The sequence below is a fragment of the Tenrec ecaudatus genome, chromosome 12, assembly GCF_050624435.1.
Source record: "Tenrec ecaudatus isolate mTenEca1 chromosome 12, mTenEca1.hap1, whole genome shotgun sequence".
Taxonomy (NCBI): Eukaryota; Metazoa; Chordata; class Mammalia; order Afrosoricida; family Tenrecidae; genus Tenrec; species Tenrec ecaudatus.
Window position 1 is genome coordinate 112,724,536 of NC_134541.1, and position 21,317 is coordinate 112,745,852.

At 56.0% G+C, this 21,317-nt stretch overlaps 1 protein-coding gene across 1 annotated transcript in view; it reads left to right on the forward strand.

Annotated features, from left to right (window-relative positions):
• The window catches only part of LOC142462563 (BOS complex subunit NOMO1), a 57,431-nt gene extending 37,488 nt beyond the window's left edge, over positions 1 to 19,943 (forward strand). The window contains exons 21-31 of the mRNA XM_075564552.1: positions 602 to 761; positions 869 to 995; positions 2,697 to 2,810; positions 3,970 to 4,097; positions 4,966 to 5,107; positions 8,121 to 8,204; positions 12,523 to 12,633; positions 15,165 to 15,266; positions 16,179 to 16,298; positions 18,541 to 18,633; positions 19,306 to 19,943. Of these exons, the coding sequence (XP_075420667.1) occupies positions 602 to 761; positions 869 to 995; positions 2,697 to 2,810; positions 3,970 to 4,097; positions 4,966 to 5,107; positions 8,121 to 8,204; positions 12,523 to 12,633; positions 15,165 to 15,266; positions 16,179 to 16,298; positions 18,541 to 18,633; positions 19,306 to 19,437 (1,313 nt within the window). The 3' untranslated portion in view covers positions 19,438 to 19,943. The remainder of the gene's footprint in view (positions 1 to 601; positions 762 to 868; positions 996 to 2,696; positions 2,811 to 3,969; positions 4,098 to 4,965; positions 5,108 to 8,120; positions 8,205 to 12,522; positions 12,634 to 15,164; positions 15,267 to 16,178; positions 16,299 to 18,540; positions 18,634 to 19,305) is intronic.
• Positions 19,944 to 21,317: the final 1,374 nt, after the last annotated feature.

The following is a 21,317-nucleotide window of genomic DNA, read 5'->3' on the forward strand; positions in this document are numbered from 1 at the left end:
TAACACCTGCTCTTAGAATTAAGATGCTCTCTTTGGAGAAAGACTTAGTTTTCTGTGATGTCCTCTGATTAACAATGTAGTGTCAAGTCATCCATTACCAAACGTGGGCGCCTCATCTTCGTATTCTGAATTGCTAGTGACAGATACTTTTTTGATGGGTGACGTGAGGGCTTGTGGGGCACGGATCATTAGAAGTGATGGCTTGGGGAGCATTTGCTGGCCGATTACTCAGCTTCACAAGGAGCCCGTGGGGATGTGGTTAGGGTGCTGGGGAGCAGGGCTTGCTGGTAGTCTGTTGCTGGTTCTGGGTCTCTGGGAGTTGCGTGGCACGGCTCCTTCTCCCCTGAAGGAGAGACCTCGTCTCGTGATTGAGGTCTGGAGCCAGGGAAGAACATGACCCAGCCCGCACACATTAGGTTTCTTGTCCACACCCTTAGCACGAGGTACAGGGCGTGGACCACTAACAGGGATGGGGGCTTCTGCAATATTAAATGTCCTCACTTGGGGCCAGCCCCAGGTTTTGTCTGGGGCCTTTCTTGAATGGGGTTTCTCTCCGTCGACAGCCAAGTCCCATTTCTCTGTCTGTTTCCCCCCTGTTCAGAGAGCTGTCCGGGGAAGCTGATCGAGATCCACGGGAAGGCGGGCTTATTTCTGGAAGGCCGAATCCACCCTGAGTTGGAAGGAGTGGAGATCGTCATTCGTGAGAAGGGGGCGAGCTCTCCCCTGATTACTGTGTATACCGATGAGAAAGGTGCCTATGGGTAAGGCCCCGACCGAGAAATGTTTGCTTTGGCCCCTCTCCTAAAGAAATGGCAGCCCCTGGGTTTGAACACAGTCATCTGCAGTACTTTCCTCTGTGTCAATCCAGGGTTGGGCCTCTGCACAGTGACCGGGAGTACACCGTGACCTCGCGGAAGGAGGGCTATGTTCTGACGGCGGTGGACGGGACCACAGGGGACTTTAAGGCATATGCCTTGGCCGGCATAAGCTTTGAGGTAACACGGTTTTAAGAAGCACTTTCCTTGTTCAAAATATACACAGCAAAACATACACCCATTCAACCGTGTGTACCTCTATGTTTCAGTGGTGTTGATAATAGTCTTCAAGTTATGCAAAGGCTCTCGCCTCCTTTTCTGAGTCGTTCCCCACTAACACACACTCACGGCCCCTAAAACTTTCCATCTAATTTAAGTCGTTTCTTGGAGGCGCAATTGACCAAAGAGTGAACATGATTAAAAAAAACCAAGCCCATAGCCATCCAACCCACGGCAACCCTGGAGCCTAGCACTGCTCCTTGGTGTTCCTGTGGCTGCAGTTGTTACAGGAGCAGACGGCCTCATCTTTATCCCGCGGAGCAGTTGCTGGGTTTGAACCACCGACCTTACAGTTAGCAGTCCAGTACCCACCAGAGGTTCCTTGGGCGCCTGTCATCTCCCCTCTCCTGCCCCCTTCCCAGGCGGCCGCTGCTGCGCATCCTGGCGCTGGATGGGGCGCTGCTTTCGCTGTGCAGGCAGTCAGACCCCGCACGGATGCGCTCTTCTGCCTGACTGCTTCACTCACCGTCCTCGGAGGCTCGGGTGCCTTTAGGGCATTTGTGCCTCGGGGAGTGTCTTACCTGTTCATCCTCCCGTGCATGGGGCGTCGTGATGCCTCCCCAGCCCTTCTGGGAAGCGGCAGTCTTTAGGCTGTACAGATTGAGTCCGGGCACCCTTCACTCAATCATACCTTGAGAGGCCAAAGAGGAAGAGTCACAGATTGGAGCGCACAGAACACCAATACACTTTAAGCTCAAGGAAAAGCCGTCCCGGCTGGGAAGACAGGCCCAGTGCGCAAAGAGCCGCCACGCAGAGAGAGAGAGAGAGAGAGAGAGAAGCTGTCAGGAGGAACGGGAGCAAGGCTGGGAGAGGCCAGCATTAGACATGTGGTTAGAAGCCCCAGTGCGCAACGGAGGAATTTGCAGGAAGGTTCTGCAGTTCTGCTTTGGGGGTTAACTTTGTAGCCGTGAAAACGACATCCATGTCTGGCTCAGGCGTGGCTGCCTGGCTGCTGAGTGCTCACAGCCACTCTGCTCTGCACTCGAGTGACAGCTTTCTGCATCAACAGAGGGAGCCGGGCAGGGAGCCCCAGCGGTGCTGTGTGTGTGTGTATGTGTGTGTCCGGGCGGGGGGCGGGGGAGCAATTGATTGAGCTGCTAGCTGCAAGGTCAGGAGACCTGGAAAGGAAAGGGGCAGCGGCAGAAACCCTGTGGTGCGGTTCTGCTGGGACTGCAAGGCCTGATCGGGTGGAAGCGGGCTTGAGGGCAGTGGCATTGGTCTTTTGTTTCTTTCTGGATTTAAAACGCACCCACCCGCTGCCACGTGGGTGCCTCGTCAGAACAATGCTTAGAAACAGAGGGAAAAGCCAGGCCTACCAAGATACACATGTTAGGGGTCACCGAAGCTGCCGGCTGCTCACTGTGCCCTGTCTTGCCGACCCCTGGTTTGGAGCGTGGTGCAGCCAGGAAGCAGCAGTGAGGCGGCCCAGAAAGTTCTGGAAGGCTATACGCCACAAGCAACGTTCACTCCTGCACGATTGGCCATGTCTCACTTGTGAATAGCAACTTAAGTGAAAATAAATCCAGTCGGAATGACCTTGTGCAATTATACTCGGCACGGTTTCGAGTCCCCCTTGCTCAGATGTTTCTTTTTCGCCCCCAGATAAAAGCTGAAGACGACCAGCCCCTGCCCGGGGTCCTCCTGTCCCTCAGCGGCGGCGTGTTTCGCTCCAACCTCCTGACTCAGGACAATGGCATTCTGACGTTCTCCAACCTGGTGAGGGCCCCCTCTGTCACGTCCCCCAGAGAGCAGGGGCACGGAGCACTTGACAGTGTGAGGAGAGGAAGCCCGTTGGGTGTGGCTTGTGTATCCTTGGGGACAGACGTAATGGCAGCGTTGCTTGTCCTACAGTGGGAAGCTGCAGCTTCCCACTCCTCCTGCACAGGCGTCCTGTTTTCCGGTCAGCCACTGTCACTAAGACGTCGCCCTGGCTCCTCGCTGGGACTCGCCTGTGGCGCACCGCAGTGCCACGCTGTGCCCATGGCAGCTTGCTCTGGCTGGTTGGTTTGCAGTGTTTGTGAAAAGTGGCAGCAGTTGAGGCTGAGGTTGGCATCCAGGTGAGGCCCTCCTCCTGTACTTGCGGGCCAGCCCAGGCCCCCAGGCAGAAGGAAGGGGCCGCAGCCGGGCTGCCCATGACACTTCCAGAAGTGCCGTGGGGATGGATGGTGTGTGGTCCCTGAGTGTGGCGTTGGAGTGAGTGGGCGGTGAGCCTGGGCCAGCTTCCTCTCCCGTTTCAATGAGGTGCGGAGAGCAACCTGGGGACTCTCTCACTCTGACTCAAATAAAAGTCAAAGAAGTCACCTGTGGAAGGGGAGCATCCTGTCAGCAAATCGTGGTCCTCATGGCCCGCTGTTGGGAGACCTGTGGGGAGAGGCGGGCTCACCCAGAAAACCTGGCTCCCATGGAGGAAGACAGCAGGATGCTTTCCTTTGAGGTAGTGTCCGGGCTCCTGACTGGTGACCCAGGAAGGCCACGTTACTGGCCTTCTTGTCCGAGGAGTGAGATGAGTGTCACCAGGCTGTCATAATAAGGCAACGAGGCATCTCCAAAGCTGCGGAGCTGGGCTCCCTCTGCTGCTGGTTCTCTGTCCTCTCAGGCAGGTATGCTTCTCAGCCTCTGTTGCTTAGCTTCAAACGGTCTTCTCCCCCAAGGAGGCCTGGCGGCTCACGGAGATGCCAGCTGCAGCCATTGTCTTGTTGTCATTGCTTTCATGCAGTTATTTCTGAGAGAGAGCAGCAGGGGGAGTGCTATTACTTCTTTTCCGGGAGCCCTCAAGCTAGTGTGGCCTGACTCTGGTCCTCCTAGCTCTGCTGTCCCCCTTTCAAGCCATCCACAGTGTGGCCACCGAGGCTCACGGTGTGCTTGTCTCCCCCAGAGCCCCGGGCAGTATTACTTCAAACCCATGATGAAAGAGTTCCGCTTTGAGCCGTCCTCACAAATGATCGAGGTGCAGGAGGGCCAGAACCTGAAGATCACCATCACTGGCTATCGGACGGCCTACAGGTGAGCATCCCTGCCCACCTCTCGCGCGCCAGGCCAAGCTGGGGGGGAGGCGCCCTCACACGCTTGCTGCCGAAGCCCTTCCCAGGCGTCAGGCAGCTGTTGGGAGGCAGGGCACGTGGGCCGTGGGTGAAGGTGGTTGGCGGCTGACCTTTCTGTCTAATCTCGCAAACAAGCTGCTCAGGCCCCGCGTTCCTGTTTTGAAATTGTTCAGAATTTCACATTGTTCAAGGTATGCAGTTGCTAAAAGGTTTTTTGTTTGTAAGTTTCAAGCTTGAATTAAGGATTTTGAAAGAAAGAGAAGTCACTAGAGTAAAAATTCCGAATGTTGACAGAAGAATATGCTACCATTGTCCTCCTGCTCCCGTTTCCCAGCCGGCCCTGGTGGCCTGGTGGGTGACAGCTTGGGGTGCTAGCCACAGGGCCTGCAGTGTGAAACCACCAGCCACTCCTGGGGAGAAAGAGGAGGCTTTCCACTCCACAAAGAGTCACAGTCGGCCTCCCCCAGGGGCAGCCAGGGGCAGTTGTACTCTGTCCGGCAGGCTGGCGGTGAGGTGGTGACTGCGATTTCTATCTGTCCGTTTTCTGGATGCTTCCATCGAGCGTTGCTCCAAATGCTGCTTGCATGTGTGTTCGTATGTACACCAGGGGGCCCTCGGAAACGTCCGTGGGAAACACGGTGCGGTTTTGTAATGAGCCTCTTGAAGTCACCTTGTATGTATACTGCGTAGCTACATACATGCCCGCACATGCAGAGCCCCCCTACGTGGCCTCAGTCACTGGGTGCAGACTTGCGCACATTTTGTTGATGGGCCCGGCGCTCTCCCGAGAGACCGCCAGCCGGTGACTTGGTGCCCTCCTGTCGCTCCAGTTGCTATGGCACCGTTTCTTCTCTGAACGGAGACCCAGAGCAGGGCGTGGCCGTGGAAGCCGTGGGCCAGAGCGACTGCAGCGTCTATGGAGAAGACACAGTGACCGACGAAGAGGGCAAGTTCCGGCTACGTGGATTGCTGGTGAGACGGGAGCGGGTTCTCGGGGGACGTGTCCATCCTGTGTTGAGAGATGCCGGACAGTACCTCCAGGACACTGAGAATGGGGTGGGCGGAACCGCCCGCCGCTGTGTCAATGGCTGCAGTTCTGAGGCTGAAGGAAAGATGGGGAACGATCGGCGTGGTCCTTCTCCTGCGGCTTTCCTTCGATTGCTTCTTCCTTCGTTTGCTCAGGGGCTGCCGAAGTCTCTTGTAGACATCACGGGGCGGGCGGGCACTTGGTGGGGAGTGGACAGCACACAGGGTGCTGAGCCACCAGCAGCCGGGGGCTGCTCCCTAGCCTGCCTGGTTGATCCACAAGTGGTGCTGGTGGTTGGCCTCGGCTGTAGCTTGGTGACAGACTCAGAGTTCCGTAAATATCACGTGAGCTCAGATGCCCGTCCATCAGTCTGTTTATGTTCTGGACATCAGGATCATGCTGTTCTTCCCCAAGTCAAGAATCCCCTCAGCCCAGGTGTTCCCCACCGGGAGTCGGTCGAGAGGCTGCTCAGGAGCAGAGTGCTTAGATAGACTTAGTCGGGGCGGGGAGCGGGGCTCTCTGACCCAGCTATGCTCAGAACTGCAGTATACCTTTTCCTGTGGGCCAGTGGGCGGAGCTGGGCACAGCATCTGGGCAGGCTCCCGGACCTGGCTGTGCCGACACTGCGCGTCTTGTGGTGGCTCTGCCAGATTCATCAGTAACGGCGACCATCTTGTCTCGCCTACACGCGTCTGGACGACTTTACCTGCTGGTGTGCCCTGTAGCTCTCGGCTGCCCCGTGGGGGCCAGCTCCTGGGAGGAGCACTGTCACAGGCTAACAGCCGGGCCGCAGAGACGCCGCCAGCCCCCCTCCCCTCCTCAGCGCAGGTGTGAAGCCATCAGGACTCACTGGGCGTTCCGGGCGGGGGCAGCTGGCACCGCCCACAGGGAAGGCTTGCGCTAGCGTGCAGTCACGTTTCTCACTGTGTGATGCCGAGCTGATGGAGCCTGGCTTCCACAGGCTTTCCACTCCCATAAAGAGTTGCCGTGTCGGAAACTCCACCCCCCCGGGGGGGGGCAGTTCTACTCTGCCCTCAGCTGCTGTGAGTTGGCCTCGACTCCGTGGCAGTGACTTTGGTTTGGTTTGGGTTTGAGGATGAGCAGCTGGGCCTGTTAGTTGGCTGACCCTACTGCTCTCCCGGCACTGTCAGGACATCTGGGAGCGGCCATCTACCAAGATGGCCGAGGAGGGATGCGGCGGTGTGGTGGAGGCAGCCTGCTGTGACGTGGTCATCGGGACCAGTGGGGGCCACAGAGCCCCGCCCCCGGGGCCTGGAGCGGGTGGTCTGTGCCTGCTGCCGAGCTGGGGTCTCACCTGTCTCACAAGTAATGTTTGCACCTGAGGCCCCTGGAGAGTGCAGGTAGCTGGCACCTGACGACGCAGCCTGAAGCCCAGCGAGGGCGCCCACCCTGGAGCACAGGGGAGGCAAGGCCTGGCCGTGTGCTTCCTTCAAGGTCACAGCTAGGACTCCCCATGGAGCAGTCCTTCGGCTCCACCACACAGAGTTGGAATTGACGAAGCAGTGGGTTTGGGTCTGAGACGCAAACAGCTCTTCTCGAACCAAAGCTGCCAGTCTTAGCGGAGCGATCAGCGAGCTAAGCTGGCTGCTGGTGCTCCCGAGTGTGGTTTGCCCTGCGTTTGCTCTTTGTTTCTCTCATCAAGATCATAGCTGTGTTTTCTCTGCAGAGATTCCACATGCTCTTGAAGTAACTCAAGACAGAGTAGAAAAGGGGAGAGGTGGATGTGAGAGAAGACAGCACCCCCCCCCCCCCAAGTTATCACCTGGAGGTACTCCTGGCCGATGAGTCCTGAGTGCCATTGAGACACGGCTCTGCACATGGAGAGCTGATGTTGGCATGGCTCAGTGTGGGCGCCTGGAGCTGTATCAGCCACGCACAAATGCGCTCTGCTGCTAATCCGGTGTCCCCTCAAGCTGCTTCTCCACACTGGAGCCCGCCCCCTGCTTACATTTGACGTCGTTTCTCCAGAGCAAGCGCTGCTGGGCGAGCACAGTCCTCGGCTGGACCGTGCTGGCAGTCGCTGCCCGCTCACCAGGCCCCTGTACGAAGGGTAGGGTGGAAGAAGTCATCACAAAGAAGTCTGAAATCCTGTGCCCCAGAAATAACGTCCCCTCTTCGCCTCGGTCCTCCCAGATGTCAGCGCGCACGTTTGCAGGTGGCGGGGGCCGTGGGCAGCCAGGGACGGTGGCTGTGTGAATAAGAGCAGGCTGCTTGCAGCGGGAAAGGCAGAACTGAACTGAAGGTGCCTTGACGAGAAGAGGAGGGCAGGATTGGGGTCCCAGCAGGCTGCGAGTTCCTTATGAGGGTGCTGGTCTGTCTTTGGTTAACAGCCTCACGTGGGTGAAATAGATACGCGAAGGCGTCAGAAAGCCCGTGGGAAAACTTCACTATCTTCCAGTTCAGTTTTTTTCCGGGAAGCCCCTCTCCTCGCACGAATACTGCCGTCTCTACCATTTTGGGCGACCTTGACCAGGCTGGGCAGCCATTACCACTATTTCCAGTAGTGCCTTATCAGCCCAGGTGGTCACTCGGCGCCCCTTCAACGCTAAGCCCCCCACTCCTCAAGGCCATGGGAACCACAGCTAAGCTTCTGTTGGCACATTCACCATCCTGGTATTTCCTCTCAGTGGGGTCCTGTGATAGCAGTCTGGTGGGGTTCACCGAGCATCGTGTTTCTGAGGTTCACCCGCGTGGCCCGTTCTCGTGTAGACTGACTCCTGTTCTTGGGTGGGTTGAGCACCTCGTTTCTGTGGCCGTCTGTTCATGGCCCCTTGGCTGAGCGACTGACCCGCGCTGCAATGTCAGGGTGCTCTCTCCAGTGACCCTTGGGAAGGTTAATGGGCCACAGATTGGCGCGTGAGCTGGGAAGACCAGGGGCAGCCAGGCTTTCTGCCACAAGCCCCCTTCTAGGGACTAAGCTGCTGTGCTTCCTTGCAGCCGGGGTGTGTGTACCACGTTCAGCTCAAGGCAGAAGGCAACGACCACATTGAACGGGCCCTGCCCCATCACCGGGTCATCGAGGTAAGACGGGAAGCTCTGTGGCTGCTCTGGACTTGACTGCTGCTTCCCCGAGCAGAGACGCTCTGGGGCTCTCCTGGCCGTCTGCACTTCAGCTGTTGTGGTCCCTCCTGAAGGGTCCTCCTAGACAGGTGTCGTCTTCCCAGGCAGCAGCTGATGGGCTGCCATAGGTTAGGAAAGGAAGGTGCATTCTTGTCGTGTGTCCATCCCCGTCCCCCACCCCCTTCCCCCTCTCTGTGCCCAGCAGCCCTGGAGGCAGAAGGAGCCTCTGCAGTCGGGTGGCAGAGGGTGGGCGGCTTCACGGGGGCGGACTACCTAGTCTTCTGTTAGGTGCGTTTTTCTTCCCGTTGGTGCGCGGAGTCCTTTGAGTTCCATGATGACGCAGCAAAATTGAGCGCCAAAGGAGGCGGCCTCCAGTGGGCAGGATGCCCCCAGATCCATCTGTGGTCAGACTTCCCACATAACTCGGTGGTGCTGGACGAGAGGGTTTGGGTTGGGAGAGACTGACTCTTGGTGGCTTTATTTATTTTTAAATACTTTTATCAGGGCTCTTACATCTTTTATCACAATCCATACATTCCTCCAGTGTGTCAAGCACATTTGCACATATGCCGCCATCATCATTTTCTTTTTTTTTTTTCTTCTTTTACATTTTATTAGGGACTCATACAACTCTTACCACAATCCATACATATACATACATCAATTGTATAAAGCACATCCATACATTCCCTGCCCCAATCATTCTCAAGGCATTTGCTCTCCACTTAAGCCCCTTGCATCAGGTCCTCTTTTTTTTCCCCTCCACCCTCCCCATTCCCCCCTCCCTAATATGCCCTTGGTAATTTATACATCGTTGTTTTGTCATATCTTGCCCTATCCGGAGTCTCCCTTCCCCCCTTCTCTGCTGTCCCTCTCCCAGGGAAGAGGTCACATGTGGATCCTTGTAATCAGTTCCCCCTTTCCAACCCACTCACCCTCCACTCTCCCAGCATCGTCCCTCACACCCTTGGTCCTGAAGGTATCATCCACCCTGGATTCCCTGTACCTCCAACCCTCATATGCACCAGTGTACAGCCTCTGTCCTATCCAGCCCTGCAAGGTAGAATTCGGATCATGGTAGTTGGGGGGAGGAAGCATCCAGGATCCGGGGGAAAGCTGTGTTCTTCATCGATACTACCTCACACCCTAATTAACCCATCTCCTCTCCTAAACCCCTCTATGAGGGGATCTCCATTGGTCGACACTTGGGCCTTGGGTCTCCACTCTGCACTTCCCCCTTCATTTAATATGATATATATATACATACATATATACATATACACATATATACACATACATACACACACTTATATCTTTTTTTTTTGCATGATGCCTTATACCTGGTCCCTTGGGCACCTCGTGATCGCACTGGCCGGTGTGCTTCTTCCATGTGGGCTTATTTGCTTCTGAGCTAGCTGGCCGCTTGTTCACCTTCAAGCCTTTAAGACCCCAGACACTATCTCTTTTGATAGCCGGGCACCATCAGCTTTCTTCACCACATTTGTTTATGCACCCATTTGTCTTCAGCGATCCTATCATGGAGGTGTGCAGTCAATGATATGATTTTTTGTTCTTTGATGCCTAGTAACTGATCCCTTTGGGACCACTCGCTCACTCAGGCTGGTGTGTTCTTCCATGTGGACTTTGTTGCTTCTGAGCTAGATGGCCGCTTGTTTATCTTCAAGCCTTTAAGACCCCAGTCACTATCTCTTTTGATAGCCGGGCACCATCAGCTTTCTTCACCACATTTACTTGTTCACACACTTTGGCTCCAGCCGTTGTGTCGGGAGAGTGAGCATCATAGAGTTCCAATTTAATAAAAGAAGGTATTCATGCATTGAGGGAGTGTTTGAGTAGAGGCCCAAGGTCCTTCCGCCACCTTAATACTTGACCTATAAATATAGACACATCGATCTATTTCCCCATCCTCCTATATATATTTGCATGTACATGTCTTTGTCTAGACCTCCATGAATGCCCTTTGACTCCTAGCTCTTTCCTCCATCTCCCTTGACTTTCCTCCTGCCCTACTACCATGCTTCATCGCCACCTGGGCTAGAGTATACCTCTTCTCTAAGCAACCTTACCCTTGATCATTTCCCACCAGGCCTGCCACTCCCACTTCTCTACCATTTGGGGTCCCATGTTTTTCCCTTGTCCCTGGGTTTGTTAACACCACTTCCTTACCCCCCTACCCCCCCACCCCAAGTCCCCCCAAAACTGTCGGTCCCGTTGTTTTTCCTCCAGATAGTTCATCCAGCCTGTCCTATTCAGACAGACCTGTGGAGTCACTAACATGCACGAAAACTAGACAGAGGAAAACAAAGCAACAGTATACAACCAGACAACAAAACAACAAAAACAAACCACTGACAAAGAACAGAATAAAACAGTTCACAAGAGAAAAGCTTGTAGTTAGTTCAGGGATCGTTTGCTGGCCCTTAGGAGCGTTTTCCAGTCCAGTCTGTTGGGGCACCACGCCCTGGCCCCGAAGTCCACTTTCAGCATTCCCTGGGGACCTTGCCACTCCATTCCCTTGCTGTTCCGCTGCACTCCCCCAGTGATTTGCCTCGGTGTGGTGGGATCAGGTCAGGTGCAATTCCCACACTGTGTCTCCGGTGCTGTCCCCTGTATCGCCCTTAGTCACTGAGGGGCATCATGTCTCATAGTGGGGCCAGCCATGTTGTTTTCTCTGTGGACTGGCTGCTCTACTCAGGAACATCATCATCACGGCCTGGTGGGCCAGGCTGTGCTCCACTCTCTCCTCCTGCCCCTTCATCTGCTCCCGTGTGCTCTGATCAAATATGTCCATCTCCCAGAGCTGCAGAGTCAATGTCGTCCTTTGGAAAAAATTCTTTTCGGGGAAGGGGCAGGAATCCACTTAATTTATGGTGCTGGGGCCAGCCTCCCAGACCTCTCCACCGGTTCCCTCCTCCACACCGGGATATTGCGTTCACACCTTGCGACACTGGGTTGAAGTCTGGTCCCACTTTCCCTGTGGAGATACAAACAATACCCTCCCCTTGGGTGGATTAATGCCCTATGACCCCACTACCCTTTTCTTCCTTGTATTCATCCTTTTGTTTTCCTTTCCCCACCTCCTCCATCATCATCATTTTCAAAGCACTCTCTTCCCACTTGAGCCCCTGATACCCACTCCCCATTTTCCCCCCTCCCACACAAACCCTTGATAAGTTCTAGATTATTTTTTCCTTATCTTACATTGTCCTCCATCACCCCTCACCCACTTTTCCAGTATTCGTCCCCCTGGGAGGGGATTCTAGGTTGATCTTTGTGATCGTTTCCCCCTTTCTCCTCCCACCCTCCCCTAATTTGGTGGCTTTATTAAGTGAACATTGAACACGAAGGAAGGAGCCCTAGTTAACGGTTAAGCGCTTGGCCACTAACCAGAAGGCCAGCAGTTCAAGCCCACGAGCCACTCTGGCAGGACCGACCTGGCCGTCCACTCTTGTAGAGACCCTGTGGGGCCGGTTCCCTCTGCCCGGGGGGCCGCCCCAGTCGGCTGTGACTCCAAGGCGCACAGCGGCAGACACGCAGAGTGGAGGGTCAGAGTGGAGGGAGCCGGCTGCTCTGGTGGTGCAAACGGTTAGGTGTTTGACTTCTGGCTCCAAGGGTGGTGGTTCGAACTCACCTGGTGGTGCCTCAGCAGGTGGGCGTGGCCGCCCGCCTCTCCAAGGTCTCGGTGGAGAACCTGGGGGCCGCGCTGCTGTGCTCGTGCCGGGTCGCCATGAGCCAGATCGGAACTCATGCCACTCACCAGTCAGTCCTGGGGAGTGCGGGGCCAGGGAGGGCTTTCCGTGACATTGGTGTGGCCCCTGCCTTTGAAAGGGCTCTGGGTGCCAGGTGTCAGCGTGTTTGCTCCCCTGCCAAGGTGGCTTCTGCCAGGTCACAGCAGTCGTGGTCGGCGGGGTGCATAAATGGGCACATACCCCTGCCCAAAGCGGGTAGCTGGGGCTCAGAGCCCCCTGAGCGTCTCTGCCTCAAGAGGAGCTGGCTTGGAGCAGGGGTTTCTGGGCTGTGTGAAAGCTGATGAGAGGAAAACGCACCCCCCCCCAGTGCTGTGCACTTCATACAGTGTGTGTGTGCAGTGTGTGTGCGTGTGCAGGTCTGACCCACCTGCCGTCAGGTTGTGACTGTGCACCTGGCCTCCTGCTCCCTGAAGAAGGGAGGTTTGCTGTGAAGAAGCCCTCAGAGCATCCAGTGGCTGATGGTCCTGCTCCGTCCAACTCCCTCAACATCAGCGTCTCTCTCTCTCTAGGTCGGGAATAATGACATTGATGACGTAAACATCATCGTCTTCCGGCAGATTAATCAATTTGACTTAAGTGGAAATGTGGTCACTTCCCCTGAGTATCTTCCGACGTTGTGGGTAAGCTAATGACCAGCTCCCCCACCCCGCAGCAGTATTTAATTCACCTATCGTACAATTCAATAGTTCAGTCACACCAAGGAGAGTTGTACAGACATCACCATCATCAGTTTAGGACAAGACCATCTTTTTAAAGATTGAAATATTACCAAATCATAAAAGATCATCAGGGCTACTGGTCAGATAGAAACCAGTGGGACCCCCAAGACTCTGGCTGTTTGTGACCCTGTACGTGTAGAACTGAGCTCACCCCTGTGGTGGAATGGTCAACCATTTAAGATCCAAAGGGCAGCCTTTCCTCAAGGACGAAGTCCAGAGGGTGAGGAGAGGAGGAAGGGAGCTGGAAACAAGGAGGAAGTGGGGCGAGTGATAGTGTGCTGAGGGATTGCAAGGGGTGAGTTGAAATCCAACGAATCTGCTTTATGAACTGCCCCCCAGCTCACAGTATAAAGGGTTTGAACCAGTGTGTCCTGGGGGCTCTGAGACCAGGAGGAGCAGGCTGCCTGGGCTTCTCCGTATTGACGGTGGGCTGCTCCCAGGGGGCTGGTTAGGGCTGGGATGGAAGGCGCTCCGGTCCGAAGCAGGTCTGTGGGACCCACTGCTGCTCTCGGGGGCGAGTGAACTCCTGCTTCAGGTACCTGTCAGTCTCTGGAGGGATGGTACTGATGCAGTCTGGAACCTAACATGGAAAGGTAGTTTTAAGACAAAGTGTCACTTTAGTCTTTAAATCTGGTGGCGGGGGGGGCGGGCGTTGGGGGTGGGGTGTGGTGCCAGGTAGGCCAGGCTTCTCCTGTCACTGGTGTTGCCTGCTGTGCAGCCTCAGGCCGGTCACTGCATGTGCACATGCGTGGCGCTCCTCCCTGCGAAATGAAGGAACGGGACTAGATGACCTATCTCTCGGGGCCTCGTCCATCCGTCACAAAGCCTGTGTGGTTAGAAGAGACCCCGTGAACAGAGGACGGGAGTGCGGGGTGTTGCCTGGGCCAGTCTCAAGGTCCTGGCGGTGCTGTGTTTTAGGCATTGGATTCCAACCAAAAGGTTGACAGTTCAGACCCACAAGCTCCTTTGTGGGAGTCTCGGAAAAGCTATGAAGCAGTTCTCTGTTCTTTGGGGTCCCTGAGGGTTGGTATTGACATGACGGCAGTAGCAAGGCCATCCATAGTTTACTGGTCTCTACCAAACTGGTGAGCTCCACACTGTCCTCCCTGTCTGTCCTCCTCTTGTGATGCCTTTCCCAGTGGTCAGCAGTGGCAGCTGGCCACCGCCCGGTTCTGGTTCAGTGCCATGGGGGCTGAGGCTCACATGGTCCACTCATCGTTCACAAATATGTCTTTGAATTTATTATTATTATGATATTAATTTTAAAATGTCTTTGTTCAGATGTGGAGAGACCAATAGTTATACCTTAGGGCACATTGAGTTTTATATAAAGTTAATGTCAGGCTTGAGTGAGGACCTGAGTGTAGGTTTGTCGCCCGCTTTTGTCCCTGTGGTTTCAGACTCGAGTGCCTGGGGGCTCAGGCAGGTGATGTCAGCGAGGGGCCAGGGTTGAATGGTCTCAGGGCAAACTGGAGATGCAGTTGTTCTCTACAGGGTGGGGAATGCAGATCATGGGAGGCCAGCCTTGGTGCCCCATAAGGGCTACTGTGTTAGCTCGTTGGTCCAGCGTTGGTAACACTTTCCAATTCCTCAGAGCAGTTGGGAATTGAAATGATTTGAAATGCCCAGATGTATAAATATGGGGTGATGAATTCAGAGGTACGTCTTCAGAACAAAAGAACACGCCATGGCTCCTATGATACTTTTAGGAAAGGTCACGTGGTGATGTTTTAGGAGAACTCCCGCACCTAAAGAAAGGTGTCAGCCTGCGTCCTGGCATCTTCGGGGTGCCTCACCGTCTTTACATCAGTCAGGACGGGCCCATCCTCTTCCTCCTGCCCCACTGCAGGTGTCCACACAGCCTCGAGAGACACAAAGAACAGGAACAAAACACTAAGCTTGAAGCAGCCCCGAGACTGAAATGCCCAGTGGGCAGGAGCCAGGGTTTTCCCTGAGACTCGTGGGAGTAAGGTCCGCATCACATGGAGTGGCGTGCACAGTGGGCAAGACCTCCCCGGTCTGGCTGCGTTCAGCGTCGGGCTCTGCCGTGTGCAAACCGTGCAGCCTCTGGTGCTGGCGCCTGCATCACACTCGCAATTGTGCATGAGACACCCACCGTGCCGCGTGCCAGCCTGGCACGCCGCGCATGCTCAGCAAACGTTAGCATCTCTGCTGTCTGGCGGTAGCCTTATGATCGCTACTCCACTCCACGGTTAGGATGTTTTAATACCTTGCCTTCTCTGTCGGGCACGTTAGCAGCGTCTCAGGTGATGGAGAGCCTGTTGGGGAGGACACTCTCTTTCAAATACCCCAGTTTCCAAAGAGGCCCACTACTACCCCCCCCACCCCCCCCCAAACCTGGGCATGTTTGGTGCAAAGCGTTCACCATGCTCTCCTTTCCCAAGCTGACCTGGCTTTGTTCTTCTCGTCAGGTGAAGCTCTACAAGAACGAGAACCTTGACAACCCGATCCAGACGGTGTCTCTGGGCCAGTCCCTCTTCTTCCACTTCCCCCCGCTGCTCCGGGACAGCGAGGTACCTACCGCCGTGACTGCTGCGCGCCTGCACGGAAACCCAGCTCTCTGGCTCTCCTCCCAGCCACGTGCAGTGGACGGATTGGGTTTTCCAAATCAGCTGTGTGCCTCTTTCTGAATAATACATATAACAGGAAGCTCTGAGGAAAAAAAAAAGCAGCCAGCCTTAATCCCATCCTCCAGAGCAGTATGTCGCTAGTAGAAATCCTTGCGGTGCTTTCTTAGTCAGTGTGTGCACACATGCACTTCTGTGCAAGAGAGAGCACACACGCAAATTGACCCATTTACTCAGGAACCCGGGAGGCAGCACGGTTACGCTGCAAACTGGGGAAGACCTGGTCAGCTGCCCTCACGGGGACACCTGGAAGTCCCTGGGGCAGCCCTGCTTTGTCACGCAGGGCCGCTGTGAGTCAAAGCCTTTCTGCACACTCTGCTGTTCACCCGTAGGACGGGGGCGGCACAGCCGTCCTGCCAGGGGAGGGGAGCAGAGCTGGCCTGGGCCTGGCGCGGTCCGCGCGGTGCCTGGGCACGTAGTGGTGGGGGCCCAGCTCACGGGCTGGGGACTGGCCCTTGGTCAGCCCAGGTTTTCAGACGGGACCAGTTTATGGACTGCTGGCATAGTGCTCCTTACAACTCAGCCGTATTCTGGTTGAAAGCAGCAACCACCTCCGAGGTCACCACTGACCCCTGCTGACCTGGGGTGTTTCAAGGCCCCTCGTCGTGGTGGCCTGTGCTCAGAAGCAAGGGGCCACACTGCCCTCGCTGGTGGCAGCAGCTCCCGGGGAAGCCTTGGCTGAGACGTGCGAGGCGGGGTTTCAGTCGTAGCCAAGGGCTGGGTTTGCGTCCCGCTGGTGTGGGTGCCCTGTCCTCGTGAAGACCCTTGCTCAGACTGACTGGCTTTTCCTGTGCTTAGAGCTACGTGGTGCTTCTGGACTCCACGCTCCCCAGGTCCCAGTTCGACTATGTCCTACCCCAAGTCTCCTTCTCCGCCGCCGGCTATCATAAGCACGTCACCTTGACTTTCAGCCCCACGGTGAGTGCAGGGCGGGGTACACTCCAGGTGGTGGCGAGAGCAGGGGAAGCCCGGCTGCCTGCCTTCGAGGCTGCAGGTCTTGGTCACTTGGCCGGGTTTTCAGGGCTGCGGGCATGGGCCACTCACATCCTGGGCTACCCCGAGGCCTCCCTCCTGTCCTGGCAGTGTGGCACCTGCCGTCCCTGTGCAGCAGGGCGCTGCTGCCTGTTGCCTCAGGAGGTACGTTGTGCTGATGGGAAGGAAGCGGCCGGAGTCCTCTGAGGGTGTAGGCAGTGGTACCGCAGGGGGTGGGCACGCTCCCCTTGTTTTCTACAAGAGCTGGGGAGACCTGTAGGTGGTGGGAGGGCCTTCCTGGTCATGGGTCGCACACACGGACTGTCACTAACAGCAGAGCATGAGCACGCAGCACCCACGCTCTCACCGCCTCCTTGAGTCGCAGTTTGGCTCAGTGGTTGCCCACACTCCAGGGCAGTAGACTCCCATCAGCGACAACTGAGACCGGATCCCAGGTCGCTGCCTGTGAGCCTGCATCTGCGGGGTGGGAAGAAGAGGGAGCTCTGATCACATTGCTGCCGGCAGGGTCACTGTGCCTAGGACTGCGGTTTATTTTTTCGGAGCAGCGGATGTGTTCGTGGAGCGTCCTTTCTGGTTTCGCAGCTGCATCGCGCTCCACTGGGCGGATGTGCTCTTGTGTGCTAAACCAGTCTTAGTTGGTGCGTAGAGGTGGTTTGTGTGTTGCTGTTGAAAACAGTCCTTTGACGAGTAACCTCATGCTTCCGTGTCTTTACTTGGCGGGTAGACTCACGTCCTGGAGTGGAGTTGGCACCCATCATTTACAAGGCCCCCGCCACAGGGGCTGTGCCGCTCTGTGCCCCACCAGCCATGTAGGAGACGACCTTTTCCCCTTCGTCTTCCCAACAGAGGTGCCCACTGTGTGGACGGTCCCACTTGAAAGGACGCGCTGTCTTCTCGTAGCTTTAGTTGCCTCTCCCTCTTCTGCCGTCGCATTTCCTCCCTCGCAGCCGAGTCTGTGTCTACAGCCTGGCGGCCGTCTTCCTCTATTCCAGGCGCCGTTGACACGACGGGCGTTTAGCCCTTCGTAATAGAAGCTGTGCACGTCTCCCCAGCCTGCGACTTGGCTTCTTGCTGTCCTCGGCCAGCACGGAGCCCATCTGAGCTCTGTGCTGAGCGTGCGGGTCTTTACCTTTGCTTCTGGATTTCGAGTCATCTGAGCTCTGCTGAGCGTGCGGGTCTTTACCTTTGCTTCTGGATTTCGAGTCCTCTCGGGGAGCGTTTTCAGAGGAATTGGTCATGTGTGTTCTGGAGGCTCTTGCACGATTGCGTTTTCACACTCTGCCGCTCTTCCTTTGGAACGTTTCCTGGGCTGAGGTGTGAACGGTGCTTCCAAATGCGGCACAGTCGTTAAAGAACTCGGCTGCCAAGCAGAAGGTTTCTGTCTCGAACTCCCGGCTGCTCTGGGAGAGAGCGTGGCTGTGTGGCTCTGTGATGCCCACAGCCCTGGAGACTCCTGAGCTGCTCCGTGACCTGATGGGTCGCTGTGAGTGGGAATTGGGGGCAAACCAGCAGATAGGGTTCTCTCTCATTCAGAAATGAGAAGATTGGGCCCCAGAGAGAGAGAGAGAGAGACGTGGCTGAAGCTGGACTGGGACACAGCTCTTCTGCAGCCAGCAGGGTCACCCGAGCCCCGCCTGCAGCCCCGAGCTCTTTCAGTGACCCCCAGGGGAAAGCGTGGACATGGGCATGTAGGGCAGCCCCGAGGGGGAGGGGGGAGGGTAGAAAGGCCTCTGAAGGACAAGGTGGCCACGGGCGCCCTGGTTCAGGGACATTGGGGCAGCAGGAGGCTAGGACCTGGTGGCTGAGCAGCCAGGAATGTGTAGGAGGATGAAGACAGCCACCCAGGGCCCTTAGAGGACAATGTGCCCGAGCATATGGAGAGCCAGTCAAAGGAGACAGGGTTGGTGAGTGCGGATTCCGGGTGAGGAGCAGCTGGGCCTGGGCATGCCACCCCTTCCCGGGTCTCAGGATGGACTCTGCATGCCCCGCAGACCCTTCGCACGGACGCTTTCCGAGTTGTGGTCGCTTCTTGACTGGGATGCGGAGAGCTTGGATTGTGCGGAATGCCCGAGGGTCCCTGTGCGGCCAGGGGGCTGGTGGCGTCTGGAGGGTAGCTGGGGGCAACACTGCAGAGTCGCTGGGGTAGCAGTCCTTTTGGTATTCGCAGAGGAAAGTGCCCGAGCAAGACATCGCCCAAGGGTCGTACATCGCCCTGCCACTGACCTTGCTTGTTCTCCTGGCTGGTTACAACCACGATAAGGTAGGCACTCCATGGGCTGCATGGGAGGGTGGGATGGGCCACGGACGGTTCCTCCGGGGGGAGTGGCCAGAGTCAGAGCACAAGGGTCCGGGTCACAGGCCTGCAGCACACCCATCTGACCCCGGAGGGCCTCCTCTTCAGCGCTCCTCCACCGCCTGCCCGCCCTGAGCTGACTGTCACTGCCACAGAGCCTCCTGAGCCCAGGCCGACCCTCTTCCCGCTCTCCCTGGTTCCCTGCGCTCTGTTTTACTACTTTCTCTCTTCGGGGTACTTCTACACCTGGAACCAAGGCAGTGTCTGCCCTTGGGTGTCTGCACTGTGCTTTCAAGGCCTGCTGTGCCGGAGCGGGTTATCAGTTTCCATCCTGGCCGTGGCTGAGGAAGACTGTGCTGTGGGTCTCCCACAGTCTGCTCATCCACCCGTCCTTCCCTCTGGGGAGGGACACATCCCTTGTTCTCCAGACATCACTGATTGTAGGCTTGAAGAGGACCCAAAGTCTGCTGTAACAGTGATCTCAGAGCCGGCTAACACGCACTGGCCTGAAGTTGGCTCCTCTGCATGTGCATGTGTGTTTTACCTGAAACCCCCACAGACACAGGCGAGACTCAGAACGCCCATCTGGACAGACGTTTCCAGGCATCTCTCTCTCACACTCTCTCTCTGTCTTTCTAGCTCATCCCTTTGCTGTTGCAGTTGACAAGCCGGCTGCAGGGAGTCCGTGCGCTTGGCCAGGTGGCCTCCGACAGCAGTGGCCCAGAGGATGCAAAAAGACAAACCAAGAAGCAGAAGACGAGGAGGACGTGAGGAGGAAAAGGGCCCGTTTGTTGAAATATCACTTGGGACAGAATGCAGGAAGGGGCCACTGCCACCCTGGGACTGAAGGAATGCGTGCGGTTCACTTCAGGCTCCTGCTGTCTGACCGTGCCCATCCGTGCCCTGTCCCTGTCCCTGTCCCTGTCTGTGCCGGTTCTCCCCACTGGTGAACTTCTGAGGCCTGGCGACTACTGGAACCCAGTCACTCTGCCGAACACCATTTATTTTCCAAGTTGAAGATAATTTATTGCTATTTGTATTTTCGTTGTCACACACGTGTGCTGAGCTCTGGGTGATGTGAGAAGAGAATTCCTAATCTTCAGCCTTCCTTTGCCGGGAGGGTCCCCGCAAACATGGTGGCCAGTCCCATAAGGAGCTTACCTCCTTCCCTGCCCCTGCCCTTTGCGTTTGGAGCCCCTGCGGCTGTAGCCTGCACCCAGGACTAGGGGTCCCTGTGAGGTTGACAGCTAATAAAGCTGCCCCGGTGTCTGTCGTCACTCCTTGCAGTCCCGCTTCTTGTGCTGATGGCATAAAACTGAACGCAGGTCTGGGTGCGGAGAGAGTGGCCGGGGCAAGGTCACGGGCACCTGTGGGAGGTGCTGCGTGGCTGGTGTCCTTCGACTCCCGTGCGAGGATCTGGCGGGGTCAGTGGGCAGTGTGGCCAGTTGGAAAGTGAGCATCCCATCTGGAGGAGCCCTGGGGACACCGCGGGGTAAGTGCCGGGCTGCCAACGGGAAGGTTGAACCCGGCAGCTGCTCCCCTGGAGAGAGAGGTGGCAGCTCACTGGGTAGAGTTCTCCTCTGCCCAACAGGGCTGTTGTGAGTGGGGAGTGGCTCCTCCCTGGTGGGTGGGGTGGGTTTAGGTTTTCCCACTTACAGACGTCAACCCTGTGCAACATTTGGTGTGTGTTAAGCTGCTCTTGCTGTTCATTGTTGCTTTAACTCATTTCTCTTTCTTGACCACGTGTTTGTTGCCTCTGGTGAAGTGTGTGTCCTGTGCCCATTTTACACTCAGATTGTCTTTTGTTGTTGAGGTGATGAGGTCTTCCATCGATCTCAGAGATGCATCCTTGATCCATTAGGTCATGGCCAAGCATTTTTTACCCCAGCTTATCTTTTTATTCCTGTGGTGACTTCTTTGGCTGCATAGAAGATTGGACAGTCCTCTTCAGCCTGTTTGCCTTCTCCTGGGTCTGCATTTTAGTTATGTCCCGCTGCGCACTGGGGCTCTGGTGATGGGTGCTTGTGGTGGGCATGTAGTAGGTCCCTAAACGGAGCCCTGGTAGTCATTATGCATTGGGCTGCTGAGATAGTTATGGTTTATTGCACCAACCTGGCCAATAAACACATGGGGGATTAATTGAAGGGCAGAGAAATGGATCGGTGAACCTTACCTTTCTAGTTCTCGGGTCTCTTGCTCTCTGATGGTCAGACCAGGATGCAGCTGCCTTAGCCAGTTCTCTGCTTCAGCTGGCAAGGCTCACTTCCTGCCAGACATCCCTGAGGAGAAGCCACATGGACCTCTCCTGATGCAGCGCTGGGTGCTGGAACAGCCATGTGGAAACCCCTGCCAGCGCTGAGATGCTTACAGGTTTACTGATTCTGCTTTCCTCCTGCAGTCGGCATCATTGCATGTGTTTTTTGAGATTGAGGAGGGCTTTGTAGATCGGTGTTGGACATGTGGGTTAATGCTGGACTTGTGGGCTTGGACAGCACTGGATTGGGATGCTTTGTTAATGTACACTTACCCTCTTAATTAAAACTCTGTCTTATACATGATGAGTTTCTTTGGATTACCCAGACTAACACAGCTGCTAACTGTAAGGCCAGTTCTGCGGGAGAAAGACAAGGCTTTCTTCTCCTGTAAAGAGT